Source organism: Leuciscus leuciscus, assembly GCF_965113295.1.
Source record: "Leuciscus leuciscus genome assembly, chromosome: 15".
Lineage (NCBI taxonomy): Eukaryota > Metazoa > Chordata > Actinopteri > Cypriniformes > Leuciscidae > Leuciscus > Leuciscus leuciscus.
Window position 1 is genome coordinate 12,552,628 of NC_138739.1, and position 22,394 is coordinate 12,575,021.

Below are 22,394 nucleotides of genomic sequence, written 5' to 3' on the forward strand. Positions count from 1 at the left end.
CAATGGCACCGTCGGAGGTGCGGCAAGCAGAAATGCTCAGCACGCAGTCACTTTCCTGTGCTACCACCTTATTAGTTTAATTATTAGTTTTATAATTAGTTCTTTAATAATCTTGTAATATGGCTTGAGGGGGAGTAAATCATGGGATAATTTTAATTTTGGGTGAACTATCACTTTAATAACATTGGTAAACATCATGTGATTGTGAGAGTAACACGGTGAAAATTGTCACTTTGACATGAATGCGAAGGTGGGATGATATTCACTTCACAAAAAGTTTTACAAAAATAAATAAAAAAACATTTATTGGGTCGATTTAACAACTGTTTTCTAAAACTACAAGTGCCCTGAATGATTAAATGACACTCACCAGTAACAGTCACAGTGACGCTCCTCATGATGCTGAAACTCTTGCTCTTGATGATCTTTACTGTATAAAGTCCAGAGTCTGTGGAACTGATGTCTCTGATGATCAGAGACCATGAATACCGATATCTCAGCTTCAGTTTTTCTCTGAATCTCTCATTACTATCCTTACTCTCAACATTTGTATAGATCTTACTGGGATCTACAGTGACCAGAGCAATGAGAGTGTCATTGAAATACCAAGACTAGTTATCATATAATTTTTTTTTGCATTAGTATACCAGCGTCTAAAGTGACAGATCCTCCCTCCGCGATCTTCTTTTGTTTTGCAACAGAAATGCCTGAAACACAAACCAACAGATGCTGGAAGGAGCCATTTTTGACCCACACGCTACTCAGTTTACACATGCACATGTATAACATACAATTTAATGCATTGCTAAAATGAGAATATATACAACCCTATTAGAATATTATTTTTTAAATAATATAAAATAGCTTCTTGTGATCACAAAATTATATAAACTGAAAATGTACTACAGGAATGTCTGTACATTACTATTAAAATAAAATATTAATTGTGATTTAAACATATATAACCTGCCTTTCACTCAACTTACCCCAGACAGTAACCTTGAAGATCTTTTCCCTGTCGCTGCTGCTGTTAAACTGTATATGATAAACTCCAGAGTCTGTGTTTGTGGTGTTTAATTGTGATGGTCCAACGGTCAGAGATCCAGTCTGATGATCCAGCTTCAGTCTATCATTGAATCTCTCTTTACACTATTTCAGCGATGAGAGTGTTTTTAAAATACCATCTAATCTCTCCTTGTTGGTCTGTTGTAACACCAGTGTTTAAAGTGACTGAATCTTCCTTTGTCACAATCACTACATGTTTACCAACAACAGGAACACCTGGGGCCTGGGGCCTGTACCATGAAGCCGGTTTAGGTGGCTAGCCAGCTATGTTTCAGTTTAGTTTCCGCCAACCCTGGGTTTTAGGTACTATGAAAGTAGCTTGGCTTGTGTTCGTTGCCATGGTATCTTACGCTGCACGGCTAACCTGCTCCGGGGCAGGTTATGTTCTGGATTCAAGATCTCAGACTGAAGTTTGACCAATCAGCTGAGGGCAAAGAAACACATAGGTGACGTAACTTATTCCCAGTGTCTGTTGCAATGACTTCACCTTTTCTTCCAAATCCTGTGGACATCTCAGCGCAAATTGTTTGACGAGCACTTCGTAGAGAAAGAGTTTTTAGCCAGACAAAATCCCCTTGCCTTTCCTGATAGTTACTTGTATGAAAGATACAGATTTTCCGCGGAAGGAATGTCTTATCTTTGCGAACTTCTTGAGCCGCACATAAAGAATTTAACACGTCGAATTCATGCACTTACTGTACCGCAAATATTGCGTTGCGTTTTTTTTGTTGCAAGTGGTACATTCCTGCACGGTGGGTGACGCACAGAAGCTATAGGGGAAAACACGGTTTGTCGAACCATTCGTAAGGTGGTCCTCGCTCTGCAGGAGTACATGAATAGTTTCATTAATAGTGTTCCCCGGACATTTATCGGCCATGTCCATAAAAGAGGGCTTTTATAAAATTGCCTTTAAGATATATTGATAGGGTGACATCACATGAACACATTTTATTTTTATTTTTTTTCAAAAAGCATATTGCACAAATGTACTATACAATATAATACATGTTAAGAATTATTTTAAATCTTTATTATTATTCTGTTAATCTTATGATAGGATTCCCTAGCTTTCTTAGTAGTACAAATACGTTCTATATTTATGTAAAATTATGTATATATGTATGTGTAGCCTATGTGTAATAGCCTATAGCCTATTTTTATAATATATAAAAAATGTGCATGTATCATTTTTTATATATTATAAAAATAGGCTATATTACACATACATACATACATACATACATACATAATTTTACATAAATATAGAACGTATTTGTTTAACTTACACATTAACAATCAGCAATCTTTCTCCAACAGTCTTCTCTTGCTTTGGCAGCAGAGACCGTATTGTTTCAAGCTTGAAATACATATTTAAATTCATCGTAATTCTGAATGATTATCTCTTGCTCCGAGGGAAAATATATCGCTCACGCTCTACCCGCGATTGGTTGTTCAGTGTCGACGTCACTCTTTTATGTGCACGCGCGCGTGGAGTAATCATAGCTTGAGGATCAAAGCCTGAGTTGACAGAGAAAGTTGATGAGCTGCATCATGGTACCAATAAAGCCTGATTGCATCGGTTTGGTTTTGTCAACTCAAAACTAATCCTGTAACCCCGAGTTTGTTCAGCTACCTTCATGGTACAGGCCCCTGTACCTGTTCCCAGATAAAATGTCCAGACAGCAGGTTATGCAACATGGGTATGTTTACTAGAAACATCCATTTTCTTTCTAACCTAAAGTTATGATAAACGGATAGTTAAACCAAAAATGAAACCGATATCATTTACTCAACCTCATGTTGTTCCAAAACCACAACACTTTTGTTCATCTTTAGAACACAGATGAAGATATTTTAAATGAAATCTGAGAGATTTCTGTCCCTCCATTGACGGCCCACAGAACGACCAATTTGTTGCTTCAAAAAGTTTAAGAAAACAAATCTATATGAATCAGGCAGTTTAGTCCCACTTTTCTGAAGAGACTTGATCGCTTTATATGATTGAACAGATTGAATTTAGTCTTTTATTCCCATATGATAAAATGTACAATGGGTGGAAAACACTCTTTCTATGTAGCAAAAATACTTCACGGCATTTAAATGGTCTGATAAATGCATTTAAGCATCAGTTAATCATGGTTGAGGAGAGTATAAGCAAAGAGTTTTAAGGATACTGAAGGATTACAAATTTTAAGAATCTATCTCAAATATGCTTCCGTACATAACATCACGGTAAAGAATATTGCATTTAGCTTTTAAGGTTAAGATAATGATTCTGCTCAGCAAAGTTGCAATTCCTGTTTTCTCCTTACTGTCTTTAATGGCTCTTGGAGTCCCAGTTTCACTCAGACTGATGGGATTAGCACACAAATGATTCGTCTATGCAATTTGAATGATAGTGTTATGCTGATTGGGCCTGTTTTCTCTTGAGCAAGCCAGATAACCTGCCTAACCGGTTTTCACTTGATAGAATCAAATCACTGAAAGATTCATCCCCACATTTGCATGCTTTGTTTGAGTTTGTCTCCACCCCCAAAAGTCCCTCCCCCTTGGAAGGTATGTAACTTACAATGTATAATGTTTGCGTTAGACTTGATGAACTACAGACTCGGAAGAATAAATCTCTTCTGCTTATAAGATCCATCTCAAGTCTCCTGGTCTTGCTTCGATGAAGGATTAAGTTTCCAACAATACCGTTCACCCCTGTACATATCACAGATATTTGTTCACAGATGATAATAGAACAAGTCCATGAAGACTATACAAAAACACTATGAAAATAGTGCAAATTTGGCCACTTTTATCAAGTCATCACACATTTGTGTGCTGTAACATTTCACCTGACAAACATCACCAGAAGTATTCACGCCAAAATAACAAATGGTGGTAAATAAAATTAAAAAGTTAGTAAAATTGTGTGTTATTTGATTGGCAGCTGCTCTTTTGCATATTAATGCACAAAGATATTTGTGTAAACACAATCTAAACACAGTTCTACTATGTGTATTCTTGTAGGGACTACTGAAATCTGCTGAAATATTGCCATATAAAATATGCAAATTGCAAATATATAAAAAATATGCAAATTGTGCTGGAGTTTATGCTAAATTTAGTGCATAAATTGTATTGTTTACACATAGGACGCTTTGCAGTTGATGCTTTCTGTTACGACCTGTGACTCCAAAAGGACACAACAAAGGAAGGGACACTATCGTCAAATTTAACCCAAGGTTTGTTAACAAAATAGAAAGTAAAACAAACGAGTGCTAATGTAACATCAGCAAAATCAGTAATGTAGAGTAAGTGCAGGCATGGTCTGTGATGTACTGTGGCTCCAGTGTAAGTGTAGAAAAGAAAAAAATACAACAAAGTCAACAAAAACAAGGAGCACCAAAGAGTGGTAACAAATGTCCACCCTTGTCTTAAATTTATATTATAATGATATAGTTAAACACATTTTCCCGAATATCTGCTTAATTGCAAATGTGATATTGATTTTATACAACAGTATACAGCAGATATTTATTCTAAACAAGTTAAAATTGTGTTACATTTTAAACACAATATTGTCAGTTTTTTCTCTATTTTGCAAAAAACAAAAATAGTTTTAAACAAAAGCCACACACAGAGAACTTTCGTTACTGAATGAATCCGCAAATCAAAACAAATCAAGTGAGCATTTTAGTTTAATATTGAATTATGAGTTTCATGTTGTTCCTGTTATTTCTCTGATGTTCTTGTTCCCTTCACCTATTAAAGCCTTTGTCCACCATCATGCCAAGGTCCACTCGTGCATGTTGCCCACCCTGTCATATTTATCTTTCTATGAAAATAAGCAAATTATTTTAACTAGTTATTAAAACCTTTTGTGTGATTTCTTTATAAAGACATGAGGGCCAGTAAGTATTGTTTGAAAGTTTGTCCAGAATTCTTGGTTTTTAAATGCTATTTAGAAAAGAAAGTGCAACAATATTAATTCTGCAAGTTGCAATGGAGGTAAATGAGCAAAAATGGAGGCTAAAAAGACTTTTACGATTAACTAAAATGTATTGTTGAGAAAGGGACTATATATCTTTTTGAAAATCTATATTATATAACCACTATGCCATGAAAATCTATTAGCTCTACTTTGAATTTGTCCATGACAGGGTGGGCATGGTTTGCCCATACATTGCCTGCTTGCAGTTAATTTATAAAAAGTGCCGCTTGGCCAACATGCATTTCTAACAGCCTAAGGTCTCCTTAATTAAACAAAAATGAAATTAAATGGATAATATCAGCTTTTTATTTTGGAAATTGTGTAGTCTCACAGGCACTTTATGGTGATTTTGACCCTACTGTAATAAAGATGAACATAACTTTTTTAATAAGCTGGGAAATTCCAGACTTAAAACAAATAACCATGTAAATGTTTAGGGTGTTTGAGTTGTAAGAATTGTAAAGGCAATTTTTTAAGAGTTAATAACAAACAGCATCAAAGGTGTAAGAAACTTTCAAGAGGCAAAATTGTAATAAGAGAAAAGGTTTTATTCTTTTAGGATTCTTTTCACAACCGCAGCCACCCTGAAACAGAATGCCTACAGACTCAATAAAACATAGACATTTTATACAGGTTTCTGACAATCTTGACCCCTCCTTCTCAGTTGCTGAAGATATCCTATATCTTTTAGCTGGTTTGGACTGGTTTCTACCCCCTGGGCAGGTCAAACTGTTCTTTACCCAAAAGGTCTTCATTTACAATGCAGGTTTTATTATGTTTGTTCTTTCATGTCCCTTCAGCTGTTAGAAAACCCTCACAGAAACACATGACTAAATGAAATTAACAGTTTGGAAACAATGAATATAAGTAATGCTGAATTTTTCCGTTACAGAATGTATACCAAGGCTTCACATATAAAAAGGCTGAGATGTTAGGTAATGTTTTCCCATTAAAATCATACAATTTCCTATTAATTCAATAGAATGTGAGGGAATTCCCTTTCTATGATGTCATGAGCAATCCAGTTGTTTTTACTTTCACTTTCTGTAGTGAATTGACTAAAGAACAACATGAGATTAAAGATTTCTTCACCAGCATAACTCCTGCGCATAGCATTCACACTGCTTGTCTGATATCCATTGGCTCGGCTTCATGGTTTTAAACGGAAATATTTCCAATATTGTGACGTAAAAAAAGTGGACCAAGAGCCGTGGGAGCAAAACGAGGCCACTGGAGTAAATGCTAATGAGAGATACCTGTGAGACACACCGGTCTCGAGACACATAGAGGAGCTTTGGAGTTTCATTATGCTTCAATGCTGCAGTTGGCCACTTCTCCTTCTATTGTTCATGCATATGAAGAGTAGTGATGCAGTTGTTTGCACAAGAATAAAGTTCGACATAGGTCTACTATCAATAAAGTGGGCTCTACGTTATTTTATCAGTTTTTGATAAACATGACAAATATATATCATCGTGACTCCATGAAAAGAGCTTTTACTGTTATAAAAAGTTGGACACAATTTCTAACCGGCATGCACTGCTTCAAGTCAGCCGCCGATCGGTCTGTGCAGCGCTGTATGAAGTCCAGCAAGCCTAAATCCTCTTCTGTGGCCTCATGGGATAGTAAAGTGTTCATCCTAGCTCACTTCAGAATCTTACTGGAAGAAGAAAGTCATCCGAGTACTGTGATTCTCATTTTTCGCTACAATACAATAGTAAAGTATGTGATTTCAGACGCCATAAGAGAATGATATACAGTAGAAAGTGAATCGCGGATATGTGGTATAATCAGGACTGGTACTGAAGATCATGAATCAGTGTGAAATTGACCTGTGATTCTATCCATGTCTGTGTGTTACAGAAGACATCTCTCCACTCACATAAAATACCAGAGGAAGCTGACGCCTCGCCTACACATGTACAAGTCATTTGAACCAAGACTTAGAGAGTCTATACAGTGACAAAGAGAAGAAAATGGAACAAAAAAAGTTAGATCAAACTAAAGGCATCAACAGGTTTCTATAAAAAAAAAATTTAAACACACACACACACACACGACCACGGTTACTAAAGTCTGGGGTTAGTATAAACAAACACAGTTGTAGTCACATTTTATTCTCTATGATTTATTTCATGTTAATGCTTTCATGTTAATCAGAGAGGTAGATTAACAGAAGTCCTTTAGAAAACTAAATTATCAAATGTTATTACTCTTTCTGTAAGAGCAATAATTTTAAACATCATAAAAGCCAATATAGAAAATATATATATATAAAAAAAAAGCAAAATAAATACACTAAAATGTAAACTTGCAGATAACTTTTCCAATAAATGGAGAAATGTTGAATTTAATGCTGGATGGTCAAATTATTTTTTAATATGTCTCTTTATGCTGAAGCTGATGAAAGCCTATAATGTAAAGGACTGTGTGTCTCCTCTGAACTATTTCTTCTGTTTGCAGTGTAACCTAAAAGAAAACACACAAGACAGTAAAATAGAGTGTTTTTGCATACAGTGATAAGTTAAGACTCTCCACCAATAAAATGTGTTGCACAAATAACAATGAAGAATCTACTCAAAGAAATTACAGGATATATGAGGAGGTAATACAATGTAAATATAATAAAACCATCTGAAGTCAATGTGTTTAATTGTTTTATCAGATAATTGAAATGAAAGAATATTGGAAATGAACAGATGATTTAAAGTCCTTACGTTTTTCGTACTTCAAATTATTACTTTTTATTCTGTGTTTTATGCTAAGAGAAACCAAAACAAGAAGTGACACAGTCAAAGACGTCTGTCTGGATGTAGACTTTAGATCAACAATGACAAATTCTGAAGACAGATGCAACACAATCATCTATATACAATCATACACACTATGACATTGTCTGATTCACAGAAATCAGGATGTTCTCTTCTGACACACACATCTACAGTCACATGATTAATTGGCTTCTTGTATAAACTCATAGTCCTTCATTTCAATGATTGACACTACATCTTTGGATTATCCTTTAATAAATGCTGTATTTGGATCCTCAATCTTAGTGTTTCTGAGCAGTACGTGACAGACACAGTGTTGATCTAAGAATCTGTTGCACTGAAAGATTCGAGTTACTCACCAGAGACAGTAACACTGAATAACTTCAATTCGTTTTTTTCCATTTCTGTTGATTCTGATGAATCCCAGTGTGTGTGGTTCTGGAGTTCATCTCTCTGTATTTCAGGATCAGTCTTAAGATTGTCAGATTCTCCATCAACTGCCAAATCAGTACCTAGAAAAAAGAGAAATTAGAAGAAGAATACCAATCAACACCGATCATTTGCTCCATATGTCACCTGCTCTCTGATTTATCTTTACACCCTTATTACACTGAATCACATTCTCACACACACCACAAGAGAACAAACACATTATCTGATGCTTCATGTATTATCTTATAATCATTTACAATCCTTCAAGCAACGAGACTATCAAATCAATAATATTACTCTAGACCTACAATGCATGAAATAAAAAATTTCAACAATTCTGATGTTTAATGCAAGTATGTAGGCCTATTATAAATTATTTATCTGTGCACATCATTATTTGTTAAATATGTGTTAATGTGCCTCATAATCTTTAATCAAAATAACATCTCTTCTCTGATTACGTGTTTACTGGCGTGAAGGCGGGGCAACCTGTCAATCACATGAGATCCACCAATAGCAAACAACAACAGTCCAGTCAATTGACTATAGACAAAATCAAGACCTGCCCAACATTTGTTCTTGTTCTAGAAGCTGTTTCACTTGTACAATCACAACTTCTGTTTCGTGCCGACTTTGATACTGAAATCTTCAGGTTTCATTTTAAGTCAATAGAGTCGATACAGCTGATGGCATCAACTGTGTTTGAATGAAACGAGAGAGTGTGTGTGTGATTTGAGACACATGAAAGATGTGCTGGCCTCAAATACCCAGATAAGAGTCATTATAGTGTTGCTATTAGGCGTATTCGACTTGAAGCGGCTGTGTGCAGACCGATCAGTGTAGGACATCAAAGCACCCTGAGAGCGATTAGAGAGCAGTATGCTTTCGAATCGATCTCGCCATACTTTGATGTCATATGCCGATCAGTCTACACAGCGATGGGTTGATGATGACCTGATGAAGGTCATTAACAGAAAAGCTGACCTGGGAATGTTGTGACTGGCCAATCCCCAGACAGCAACATAGTATTGACCCAGATCCGGCCCACATCTGGTACACATGGATTCCACATGTATCAGATGTGGGCCGGATCTGGATCTGGATCACTTTAAAAATGCTGGTTAGTTTCAAATTTTAAAATGACATTTTTTAACATTTGGGTTTGTCCATTTTTGACCCAAAGTTGGTGTATGTTGCTATCTGGTTCAGAATTAAGCATTTAAGAGAGCCATCTTATAAAGAAATGTATAAGTGCCATACTGTATATTTCCATCCACATAATTTCATGCACATTTTGGGATATCGCATAAAAAATGCTGGATGGAAACAACATGTGCATAAATTCAAAAAAAAAAAAAAACTTTACACAATTGCATGGCATAACTGGACTAACCAATGGGCAGATCTCTTTGCACAGCACCAGAAATCTTGGTTTGGTCATTCTGAAACCCTTGAGTCAAAGTCAAAGGGATCGGCTTCCGAATGCAAGATAACATGACCATGTTTGTTGTGTTTCGTCTGTCATTTAGTTGCTTCCAGCAACTTCCATTTTCTTAGTGATATTTGCCGGTAGTTCATCAGGAAGTTTTGGTTTTGTTCTCTTCGACTCGTAGAATGGAAACGGTCCTTAATTTGGAAATGTTTTTATGCGATATTCCAAATCCACGCACAAGTTAGGCTAAATTCCCTACTTTGGATGGAATGTGTTTACCAGACGGCCACTAACACAAAATGCTGCAAAGCATGAAACTTTGAAAAATTATTCTAAAAAGGAAATTGCTACTTACTTTTCTTCCTGTAGAGAATCACTACAGCCACAATCACGGCCAGTAGCGACACGCATTTAACAACTTTCCTTGTAACATCTGAAGGTTGATTCAGTACTGGAGTTTCTGCATGTGAATCTGCAATGATTAGAGGGATACAGTCATAACTCTGACCCGTAAACAACTATTTTAAACATCAAGGCAAGGCAAGTTATTTATGTAGCACATATTATACACAATTGTAATACTTGAATAAGATAAGCAATAAAAAATAACTACAAATTTTAAATGTATTAAAAAAAAAAAAAAAAAATTATCAAAAATAAAGTGATAGAGTGATATCAGTAATATGCTGCACAGCGCTCAGTCTGAAAATACATAGATACATGAATGGTCTCCAAGGAAACACTCATTCATCATGTGATTGTTCAGAGATTCAGGGTTTTCACACTTTCTGACCAAATCATGATATTTACATTTCGTTTGTGATGAAAGGATTTTCAAAATCATTTTATAGAAATCACAAACAACTTGGTATCATTTTAATCAGTTAAATAAGGAATGGGCATAACTATATATATATATACTGTATATATATATATATATATTTACTACAGAACTTAAATTATTTTATTTTTCATTTCCACAGTGACTTGAAAACAATATTTAAAAATGAGTTATACATTTCATGATAAATTCATGTCATCATGGAGATACAGTACCGATCCTGATTTCCAAATCAAAGGTTTGGAAACATTATTAATTTGAATGTTTTTGAAAGAAATCTCTTATGCTCATGAATCCTGCATTTATTTAATCAGAAATACCAGAAAAACAGTAATATTATTACAATTTAAAATAATGGTTTTCTATTTTAATATACTTTAAAATATAATTTATTTCTGTGATGCAAAGCTGAATTTTCAGCATCATTACTCCAGTATTCAGTGTTACATGATTCTTTAGAAATCATTTGAATATCATTAAATTGATAAAAGGTGATAGTAAAGATTTATATTGTTAGAAAGATTTATCTTTTGAATAAATGGCAACACTTTACAATAAGGTTTATTAGTTACCATTAGTTAACTACCTTATTTAACGTGAACTAAGAATGAACAATACTTCTACAGCATTTATTAATCTAAGTTAATATTAATTTCAACATTTACTAATACATTATTAAAATCAAAGGTTGTATTTGTTAACATTAGTTAATGCACTGTGAGCTAACATGAACAAACAATGAACAGCTGGATTTTAATAAACTAACAGTAACAAAGATGAATAAATACTGTAACAAATGTATTGCTCATTGTTAGTTCATGTCAGTTAATACATTCACTAATGTTAACTAATGAACCTTATTTTAAAGTGTTACCGAAAAAATGCTGTTCTTTTTCTGATGGGTCTAGCTGTGAGCCATTAATGAATAAATTACTAACCAATAAGAGTAACATCAAATCTCTTTGTGATTATGCATCTGTTGCAGATGATCTGTAGCTGATAAACTCCAGAGTCTGTGTTTCTGGTGTTTGTGATGGTCAGAGATCCAGTCTGATGATCCAGCTTCAGTCTGTCTCTGAATCTCTCTTTACACTGAACATCTGTACAGATCTTACTCTGATCTCCAGTGATTTCAGCGATGAGAATGTCATTAAAATACCACATCATCAAATCATTTGGCTTTCTTATTTCACTAGGATCGAAAGAAACAGATTCTCCTTCCTTCACCAACTTTGTCTTTATTTTATCCATCACTGTATCTGAAACACATGAAACACAAATAAACATCGGACTGAAGGATCTTCTTGGGGAAAACTAGAAAATTAATTTGCATATTAATATTCTGGATTTTGTGAAATTGCTAAATAAAAAGTGAACTGTGGTTAAAGAAACATGTACATTTATATTTACTCATATAGAAGTATAACTCTACTCTATTAGACATTAATTACTGAACCACAAATGTAATGTAATGTACTGTACTTGACAAAATAATGTGAAAACACATTATTATAGGAGTTAACCCTTGTGCGTCCTTATGGACATTTTTGTCTTTTTCAGGTTTTTTTATTTTATTTTTTATTTTTTTATAATTTTAACCCAATTTCAGAACCCAAATTTGATCGGGAGAGATACATTCCCTGAACTTCCAAAAACTCTAGAAGGTGAGACTGGGGCATCAAGGTGGAAGGTCTTTTCACTCTCCTTAATGCCCGACGGGTTAAGCCACAAATGCCTTCACTACCATTGCGCCATAGATCGTTTGATGCCTCTGGGAATAGACCCTCACCCTGCTCCAAGTCTTTGAGTAGGTCAGCTTGGTAAGCCTGCAGCACCTGCATGGAGTGAAGGGCACCACCAGCCTGCCCTGTCACCAATTTGCCAACCAGCCTAGATATTATCTGACATGGCTTGGATGGCAGAAGGGGAGCCTTCAGTGACAAAAAATGTCCCCAGGGACAGATTGCTTGCTTAATTCTCTTCAACCTGAGGCATTTGTCCATAACCACGCACACACAATAATCGTGTGACATGAATTTAAAGGAATTATGCAAGCAAAGTAAGGGTGCTTCCACGAACCCACAACCTCAGTGTGCAGGTCCGGAAGAAAGGAACGACTCACCGGAGCTATAGGGACTTATGACCTGTATTTTGGATTGGCTGCCTCCCCCTTATTCTCATCACCACCCTGACACTTAAATTGCCACTCTTCGTCAGGTGGAGGTGGTGTAAGAGGCGAAAAGGCACATGAGGCGCGCGATGAGGCACATCTAAATCGAATGGAGCCAGTGTTAAATGCTAAGTGCGCATCTCCTCGGGAGACCGGTTTCTTTTCCCCGTGGATGTATACTGGTGTCCTTGCAGGTCTAGGAGGGGAGCGGAGAGGGATTCCAGCTCTCCAAGTCGTGAGTCGCCAGACCCGTATGTCCGTGCAGGGATGCACATGCCAAAGAATGGCCTTTCTTATCTTTCCCTTGGGAAGATGAGCCGCTGGAGCCACCGGGACCCCACCATTTATTTATGTTTATAAATGCCTCTCCGAGGCCTGACATCTTACCCACTGTGTCTGTCGTTGCTACTCCCGCCACACATGGCAGATATTTTCCTTCTAAGTGGCCACAGACAATCTCGTGCTTTGGACCGGACCAATACAAACTTAGTCGCCCCGTGGAACGAGTTATAAGCTCCCATAGGTCATCACATGCGGGGCTTTGATAGGAGCGAAGTGTATCAGACTTAGATGCAATGTCTATTACTGACTCCACATCTAGTTCCTCTGAAACAGAAGGGAGCAAACTGCTCTTATCCAACCTGGGCAAGATACAGACCAAGAGTTGCAGAGCTAGCCGGAGAAGCAAGGGAGACCCATTCAAACATATGACACACGACTCCTTCGCCCGGTGTATAAAGCTGGCAACGAGAGACAAATCTTTTAAACTGTTAGCTCGCTGTTTTTTTCTTCTCCTCTCTCTGTTTCTTTCACACAACACAATAAGACAAACTTTTTTCTGCTTCAGGAAATGACAGAGCCAAGTTCTCTCGAAAGGGAACAATGAGTATGATATAATAGATGCATTTAAACAGATGATAAGAAAGAAACTCATTCAATTAATTTCTAATTCAAACGGAACTGAGTAATGATGAAGGTAACTGTAAAGAAAAAATTATTTCAGCTAATAAACACAATGACCTGAATATATATAAACTGGTTTTAAACATTCAGTAAACAACTCACCATGGACAGAAACATTAAAGGTCCTATCATTGTTATTGTTGTTGATAATCTTTAGTTTATATACTCCAGAGTCTGTGTTTGTGATGTTTGTGATGGTCAGAGATCCAGTCTGATGATCCAGCTTCAGTCTGTCTCTGAATCTCTCAGTACCTTCATTACACTGAACATCCGTACAGTTACAACTGAGATCTCCGTTGATTTGAGCGATGCGAACATCATTAAAATACCATTTAATCTTTTCTTGTTGGTTTGTTTGAACAGCAGTGTATAAAGTGACTGAATCTCCCTCCATCACTGACACTGACACTTCATCTGATCCAACACCAACACCTGGAGAAGAATTGAACCGGTTTATAAATGGCATTATAAGCCAAATTAAACTAAACAATAGTGGTGTGAATATATTTTATTCTACAGATCACAAAGATTGTGTGCAAAGAAATATGTCTGGATTCATAATGTAACCGATGCAAACAAACAGCAGAAGAACATTATTAGTTTACACATTCACTCATCAGACAAACATACTCGAGTCTCATGAATGATCTGATTTAAATTCCCCATTCTCACACATATAAAACCCAGCATTCATACAACCAAGTAGTGATCACAGCATATTTTCATAGACTTCTGATATTACTAATATAAATTATTTTCAGTTTACAGTTTAAATATCCCACGTAAATAACATGTTTACATTTACATTTTTATGCATTCACAGATGCTTTTATCCACAGTGACTTCACACACACACACAGAGAGAGAGAGAGAGAGAGAGAGAGAGAGAGAGAGAGAGAGAGAGATTTCTTGTAGGGGGAAAAGAGACATACAAAATATAAACAATAAATGAATTTATGTCGAGTTAAATTAGTAATGAAACTCAAATTAATTACAATTTTATTTTAAATCGTAGAGAAAAGAGATAAAGGCAACAAATAAATGTCTTACCACGGTCGAGCAAAATACTCGCTGAGATCAAAATAAATATAAATTTCATTTCCCCCACGTTTACTCATGAAAAGATTCGATTAAATACAAGTGTTCTGTTCCTCTTGTCGTAAAAATGAAACGAAAACGATAGAGTTGGGCTACGTTAGGTTGTTTTGTGTTTTCCATGGGCAGTCCTTAGATCGAATCACGGCATAGTAGAAAAATGTTATCATTTGACATTGTAATCTTATATATGTAACAGATTAAAAACACATGCACGCAACATGCAAGTGTACGCATGTGAAAGCGTAGGCTATCCTCTCTGTTGTGGTAGGATTCACACAGTTAACAGATTAAAACATAAGTTATAATTATTGTGACAGATGTGAAGGGGAAGGAGAATTTACGTGTCTTTTCAACATGACAGGCTTCCGCAATGGAAACACCAGTGAGCTCGCTCATGACTCCTCAGCAAGCTTCCTCACTGGTGGTCCTGTTAGAAAATTGAGATGTCCTTCAAGATGTCTAACTTTGATAGGTTTCCCGATCACAGATGAGGATCTCAGTGTCCGTCTTTAGAGAGCGTCACAATGAGGAAGGAGAGATGTGCGTAAAGCCCCGGTATGCAAATGGCCGGGCGTGTTTTAAGCAAAAGTAGGCTATACTTTTGCCTTCTTTTAGCCAAAACGAGTAACGTAAGAACATATTTATTTTAAAGACTGTAAAAAATCGCCAGTAAAAACCTGTTTTTGGTTATAAGTTCCCGAAAAAAATGTATGGAGAAAAACGGCAAGACTGAATGCTTTGTGTTAAAGGAGAACTCTGTAACTCTAGCGAACTCTAGTCACTTCTTCGCTGATTTTCCCTTTTGTTGTCGCATGTTTTCCCCACGAGCTCCCCCTACAGCTGTGGGGGGGGGGGGGGGGGGGGGGGGGGGGTGTATATTTCACAACACAGTCGTAAAAAACTCACTTGCGGCGGCCTCCTCCCCCTCTCTACCACTGCTCATGTGCGTTTGTTTTGATCGGAGCAAGCCAACTGTATCGTGTAGAACAATGTCTACCGAGGTGAGTAATCTGGTAATACATCATACATGCGTGTGTGTTTATGTCGAATTGCCGTAAAGCAATTTGTGTTTCGCGCTCGTTCTCGTTCTAGTTCTCGCTTCTGACGAGACTTCCAATTTCACTTTGCCGGGACGGCAGTGCGCAAGTTGCAAGGTTGGTTTTCCGCCTGGGAACGCTGGGGGGAGCGGGGAAAGTCACCAATATCACCAGAACAGGTTGTTTAACCATCCAAATGATTTCTAGACAGTTTTATTAAGTTAAAAAAGTTACCAAGTTCTCCTTTAAATGAATCCATATAACTAGTATTGTCTATTAGTTACTTGGATTAATTTAAACATTATTAAGCATTCACTGGCACAGACATTATAGTGAAAAGACTATATGTCTAATGTGTTGTTTTTAAGCTAAACTCCATTAGTTAGTAAGTAATATTACCTCTGTCAAACAAAGTTTTTATTTTGACATTTGACAGCTGTTCTGTGATCAGGTTCATAAAAACTGGACAGGAAAATGCCCTTCGCCAACAAACTAAACACACATTACACTTCTCTTAATGACTTTGTCTATCCAACAGTTCAAACCACATTCACTTCTGGAAAAAAACAGACCACAGTTCCAGATTGACTCAGAAATGATCTAGTGAACTATCACTTCAGTAAAAATGGTATGTGAGATGGTGTGTGTGTGTGTGTGTGTGTGTGTGTGTGTGTGTGTGTGTGTGTGTGTGTGTGTGTGTGTGAACTAGGAGGGTCGTCAAACTCTGTTGGGGGAGGATTCACACACACCATAATCATTCAAATCAGTTTAAATGATGTTTTGGAGAGCATTATTAGGTCAGACCTTCCACTGAGGTATTGAAGAAAATGTTGCACATGCTTGTCTTCTTCTGTTTGTGTGGTGGTAAGTTATAAACATTTATATAACGGTATTATAGGTTAGATTCAGGTCTCTTTATTTGAGCATACAGGGTCCTGAAATTATCAGGGAGTTTTAAAATCGTGAAATATTGCATGGAAATGTAATATATGTTGGGGGGTCATGGAAAACAATGGACATTTGTGTGGCTAATATAAACTAAACTAATGGAGGCTCAGAAAGTGAATCTAACATTGAGCTGCTTAAATCGCAGGCAATTTTTTGAATATCAGTTTCAAAACTTGACATACAAATGAAAATCCTCCATCTATGATCTATAATTTGGCAAAAACAGAGGAATCCTGAGTGAATTTTAAAGTATTAAGAAGCACTGAGCATGTCGACTGATATAAATAGCTCAATTTAAAAAATGTATTGAAAACATCCTGAATTAAACTTGACACGTAACTTCGCGTTTTTATTTATTTTGTTTTTTCTCTATGCACGTGATTCATATTTTAACATTACAAACTAAAAATGATTTCAGGCTTTGCAAACCACCAGAAGCATTAATCTGTGACAAAACCCTTTCATGTTCTCCAGGTGTGTTTGGTGATTCAGTGTCAGTGATGGAGGGAGATTCAGTCACTCTAAACCCTGATCTTACTGAAATACATAAAGATGATGATATATTGTGGAGATATGGAGCTGAAAACTCTCTGATAGCTAAAATCAACCGACAGAAGCAACTCTTCTCCACATATGATGTTCTTGATGGGAGATTCAGAGACAGACTGAAGCTGGACGATCAAACTGGATCTCTGACCGTCACAAACACCACAACTGAACATACTGGAGATTATAAACTAGAGATAACTGGAGTGAACCTGATATCAAAATCATTCAGTGTTTCTGTCTATGGTGAGTCGAGATCTACTGCATTTTGAATTGAGATACTTCATGTTTGGGAAAGTTCCACTCAAAAGACTAAAACAAATCATTTTAAATCAGAAGGTTGCACTACCAATAATCCTTATACGTCAATTTGACTGAATGAGCTGTACAATTTCCTTCATGTTCTATTTTCAGACATCATGAGAATAATGTAATGTTTGGTATAATATGTGACAAGAATATATCCTTATTCCTTTGTATTCCACTGTAACAATATACAAATGGCAACATATACTACGCATTTGTAGTCTTTTCTCCCGTTTTAATTTTCGATATAAGCTTTTCCATGAATAATTCACTGGAATGCATTATGAATCCCTCGTTTTTCTCCGCAAATCCTCAATTTTCTAGGTTTGTTTTCACACGAATGCTTTAAAATGTAAAATGTAATTGTCTTATCCCTATGAACAGTGTTTACTGGAATGTTTCTAAGGCAGGTAAATACAATATTTATTGTCTGTCATATTGACGGAAATCACTTTGAAATATTATTACTCAAAGTTCCAGTTAATGATCATTTTGATTAAGGCAACCTATGTTCCATAATACAGACATATACGGCATCACTACAGTGATATTTAACACGTCAAGCTATTGGTGTCATTCATGGTCTGTTCGAATGCTTTTATATTTTTTAAATTTGCTTTTAATGTTCAGTGTTTGAATGGTGAGAACCATAACATCTAATTGTATCCAGTTTTTGAAAATGCTTTTTGCTTTCAGAGTGAAGCTTTCGCTGATTTTTTTTTTTTACAGTTTAATGGAATTTACTACAATAATTCATGCAAAGCCTCATGGGGCATTGAAAAAAGGTGGATATTCTTATTTTATTCAAATTGGGTGTCCATCCTGTTCACTGTCCTCCAAAGCGTAGCTCCAAAACCCTTGGAAGTTTCTCATAAGTCTGAAGGACTTTGTTAGTTGGTTCAGGAGTGTTTAATAGGGTTGGAGCCGAACTCTAGGACAGTGGACCTCCAGGAACAGGTTTAGGCATCCCGTAATCGTTTCCTTGTTTGAGATCACAGACACACTCACTTTCATCACAATAAACAATCACTGATCTAACTGAATTCTGAGATTTCCATTTATTTTTCAGCTCGTCTGCCTGTTCCTGTCATCAGCAGAGACTGTTCATCCTCATCATCATCATGTTCATTGGTGTGTTCATCAGTGTTGAATGTGAGTGATGCGACTCTCTCCTGGTACGCAGGAATCAGTGTATTGTCCAGCATCAGTGTGTGTGATCTCAGCATCAGTCTCTCTCTACCTCTGGAGGTGGAATATCAGGATAAAAACACCTACAGCTGTGTGCTGAACAATCCCATCAGCAACCAGACCACACATCTGGACATCAACACACTCTGTCACACATGTGCAGGTACCACAGCACTGATGATATATGTGTGTATTTACTGACCTGATCTCTGGCTTCTGTTGGAGATCAGACTGATGCGTTCACTTCTTTCTTTATCATTACAGAACGGGACGGTCGGTCTACTTCACAGCCAGTCTCAGTGTCTCTGATAGTGTTGATCTCTGCTGGATCTCTGATGATTGTTGCTGTAGTCGTGATCTTCTGGATCTGCAGGAGACACAAACAAACAGACCCAAAAGGCAAGTGTGTTACCTACTGCTTTTAAACAAGTATTAAATATACCCTCCGGCCTGTTTCACAGACAAGGGTTTAGATTACGCAAGGATTAGGCCTTAGTTCAATTAGCACATTTAAGTTGCTTTTATAATCATGCCTTAGAAAGAAACATTACTGGTGTGCATCTTGAGACAAAACAATGGCACTGGCATATTTTAAGATATGTCAGTGCAAGTTGCTTTCAGTTAAAACATCTCAAACATGCATTTTAGTCTGGGACTAGGCTTAAGCCTCGTCTGTGAAACTATCAACTGATAGCCCTAAAGATCATAAGGTGAACACCCTCTAGTTCCTTTTCATTGAAATAAACCAAAATAATATGTGACGTTACTGAGTTATGTACATAATGGCACACGAAGTACAAACAGAAATGCCATCTCAGTGAATCCAAATAACACCGGTCTACACTTTATTAGAAGTCGTCTGCTTCAGAGATAAAATGTGCTATTAATTATGTATGTTGATGTGCTAAATTCAAATATGACAGTTAGAACAAGTGATTGGCTACTGTTTCCAAGATATTTAAGTTTTTAGTAGGGTGGTTCACAAAACCAATTATTTTAAATTGTAATAATATATCACAATATTACATTTTGATCAAATAAATGCAGGCTTGATGAGCAGAAGAAACTTCTTTCAAAAACATTAAAAATAGTAATGTTTCCAAACTTTTGGCCTGTACTGTATATATTATGTTGAAGAGAACATGCATTTCGCGAGTGCATGTTTTAACATTTAATTAAAGCATATAATATATATAGCCTATATATATATGCTTTAATTAAATGTTACACTAATTATGCTGTATGCAGAAGAGAACATGCATTTCACGAGTTTTATTTGCACGTTTAAAAAGTTAGATGACATATTTCAACTATAGCTTGTATGTTGGCAAACTATCGTAAAGCGTTTTTTTTTCTTTTACTTTTATTGAATATGTATAAGATAACAAGCGGATATCATTATTTGATGTCCTGTGTAAAAACCACCAATATAGATGAATCATTTTTAAAAGATATATCTAGTGATTGTGTTTTTTTTTTTTTTTTTTTTACAGAATGTTAAAGAAGAGGATCACACAGAGTACGCACCTGTCGCCATGAGAAGATAAGATCCAGCTTTTGATAACCTTATCTGAGTCTATGGGGACTGAGAATCACCACATGTAGCACACATTAAAATCTATTGATGACATTATATTCAAACTTCAGATTTTTATTCTAAGCCAGGCATTTAACAATTTTGGACTGGTTTAACTGAGTATTATTTGGAAATCCCAGCAGACACACAGCAGGATCATTCTGAGGGGTTTGAAGAGAGATATTCAGAGATGGATTCATGAAAGGCTAAATAATTATTCTCATAACTTTACCAATCATCAAAACTGTATGAATCAATTAAGCATTTTAAAGTTCGACTCTTAAAGGAACACTCCACCGTTTTTTGAAATAGGGCTTATTCACCTTCTTTCCCACATTTAGATAGGTGGGCAAATGCATTTTTGTCTCAGTGCATGCATTGTTTTAGTTTGACAGGGTCGGCGTGAGCTTAGCTTAGCATAATGAATGGAATCCTTTGTTGCCAGCTAGCATGTCCTGAATAAAAGTGATATAAAAAATAAAAAAAACCTTACCTAATTACTTCTTGTGGCCTGCGTATTCACAACAAGTACAAATAGCGATGCAGATTAACACTAGGCGATTTCCTAGGCAGATATTGACTTATATATTAAGGACTATATTAGGGGGAAGCACAGGCGAAGCACTGCTACTTGGGCGTGATATCTCTGCGCCCAAGTAGCAGTGCTTCGCCTGTGCTTCCCCCTAATATAGTCCCAAATCAAAATCTGCATAGGAAATCGCCTAATGTTAATCTGCATCGCTATTTGTACTCGTTGTGAATACGCAGGCCACAAGAAGTAATTAGGTGGGTTTTTTTTTTTTTATATCACTTTTACTCATGACATGCTAGCTGGCAACAAAGGATTCCATTCATTATGCTAAGCTAAGCTAGCGCCAACCCTGTCAAACTAAAACAATGCATGCATTGAGACAAAAATGCATTTGGCCACCTATCTAAATGTAGGAAAGAAGGTGAATAAGCCCTATTTCAAAAAACGGTGGAGTGTTCCTTTAACGCCTCACAATCCCGACTGTGCATTTACATCTCCCTTTTGTCTTTCTCTCTCTCTCTCTTTACACCACAGAAATGTGGTTTGACCTGATGGGTGGACAAATATCACGTGGCATTACTGTAAGTTAGTATTGTTTCAGGAAGCTTCAATGCTCCACGTATTGATTTTCCTAAACACCACACTTTCTTTGCAGTCACGTGACTACTTCACCTTTCCTGTAAGGATGTGTGACGACGGGTTATGGACGTTCAAGTCTAATTTAACACACACACACACACACACACCACATGATGGCGCTGTTTTAGACACTCCTGATGCTTTGAAAGTTTTCATGAAACTTTCATCGCTTTAAAATGCTTTGTTTCTCCATTCCTAATCGGAAGTGTGTGGTTGTTGTCAGTTTGTGTCTGTCAATAAAATGTGGTTGAAGGGCATTTTTCCCCATTACTGTTTAGATGAAACTAGTTTGACTTCTGCTTTACAAAAAAAAAACAGTTTTTATAACGTAGGCCTACTGAAAATCAATGCTGTTTGACTGAATGACTGAACATAACATTCATTCCAAGGCAAAAAAACAAAACAGTAATTACAGATTTTGTAGCTGCACATTTAGTCAAAATTGTATTGTTGCTATAAGACAGGTAGGTTTAGCGATGTTATAGCATTGTTACAGAGTTTGTCTTTGTGTGCAAGTTTCTGCCATCATGTGACTGATATTAAATTGACTCAATATTAAAAGGTTATCTCACCTAAATATTAAAATGGCCATAATTCACTCACCCTCATGTCGGTCCAATCCACACCTGTAAGACTTATTATTAGAGAGCAACAGATAATCAGCTCTATCAATATCCTTGACTGAAATTTACACCTTTCTTTTTTTGAGTTAATTTTATGATATTGATTTAATTGATAAATATCTCTATCTGGTGGGTTTTTTAAGGAAATGCATCAGAGCACTGTGAACTCAACAGGAAACAATGTTCACAGGAAAACGGACTAATGTGTTAATAACATTATTCTTGTGAACAGCAACTTTTGTGATATT

The 22,394-nt window shown here is 36.4% G+C and overlaps 2 protein-coding genes and 1 long non-coding RNA gene across 7 annotated transcripts in view; 1 reads left to right on the top strand and 2 right to left on the bottom strand.

The window, feature by feature from the left end:
* LOC309476006 (uncharacterized protein) overlaps positions 1 to 22,394 on the bottom strand; it is a 235,965-nt gene that overhangs the window by 49,347 nt on the left and 164,224 nt on the right. The window lies entirely within an intron of this gene.
* Positions 1 to 22,394, bottom strand: part of LOC309476113 (uncharacterized protein) — a 43,741-nt gene that overhangs the window by 14,610 nt on the left and 6,737 nt on the right. For 2 of the 5 annotated variants that reach the window (XM_082139308.1, XM_082139307.1), the window contains 6 exons: positions 18,979 to 19,143; positions 13,756 to 14,085; positions 11,459 to 11,779; positions 10,035 to 10,151; positions 8,175 to 8,327; positions 7,108 to 7,513 (listed from right to left, as the gene is read on the bottom strand). In XM_082139308.1, coding sequence (XP_081995434.1) covers positions 7,434 to 7,513; positions 8,175 to 8,327; positions 10,035 to 10,151; positions 11,459 to 11,779; positions 13,756 to 14,047 — 963 coding nt within the window. In that variant the 5' untranslated portion in view covers positions 14,048 to 14,085; positions 18,979 to 19,143 and the 3' untranslated portion in view covers positions 7,108 to 7,433. Of the gene's footprint in view, positions 1 to 7,106; positions 7,514 to 8,174; positions 8,328 to 10,034; positions 10,152 to 11,458; positions 11,780 to 13,755; positions 14,086 to 14,703; positions 14,854 to 18,978; positions 19,144 to 22,394 lie in introns of those variants that run through there. The other 3 variants (XM_082139306.1, XR_014197931.1, XR_014197930.1) reach the window with 3 other exon arrangements.
* LOC309476381 lies at positions 21,351 to 21,840 on the top strand. The gene is made up of 2 exons (XR_014198084.1): positions 21,351 to 21,465; positions 21,540 to 21,840. It is a non-coding gene; the product is annotated as an uncharacterized lncRNA (long non-coding RNA).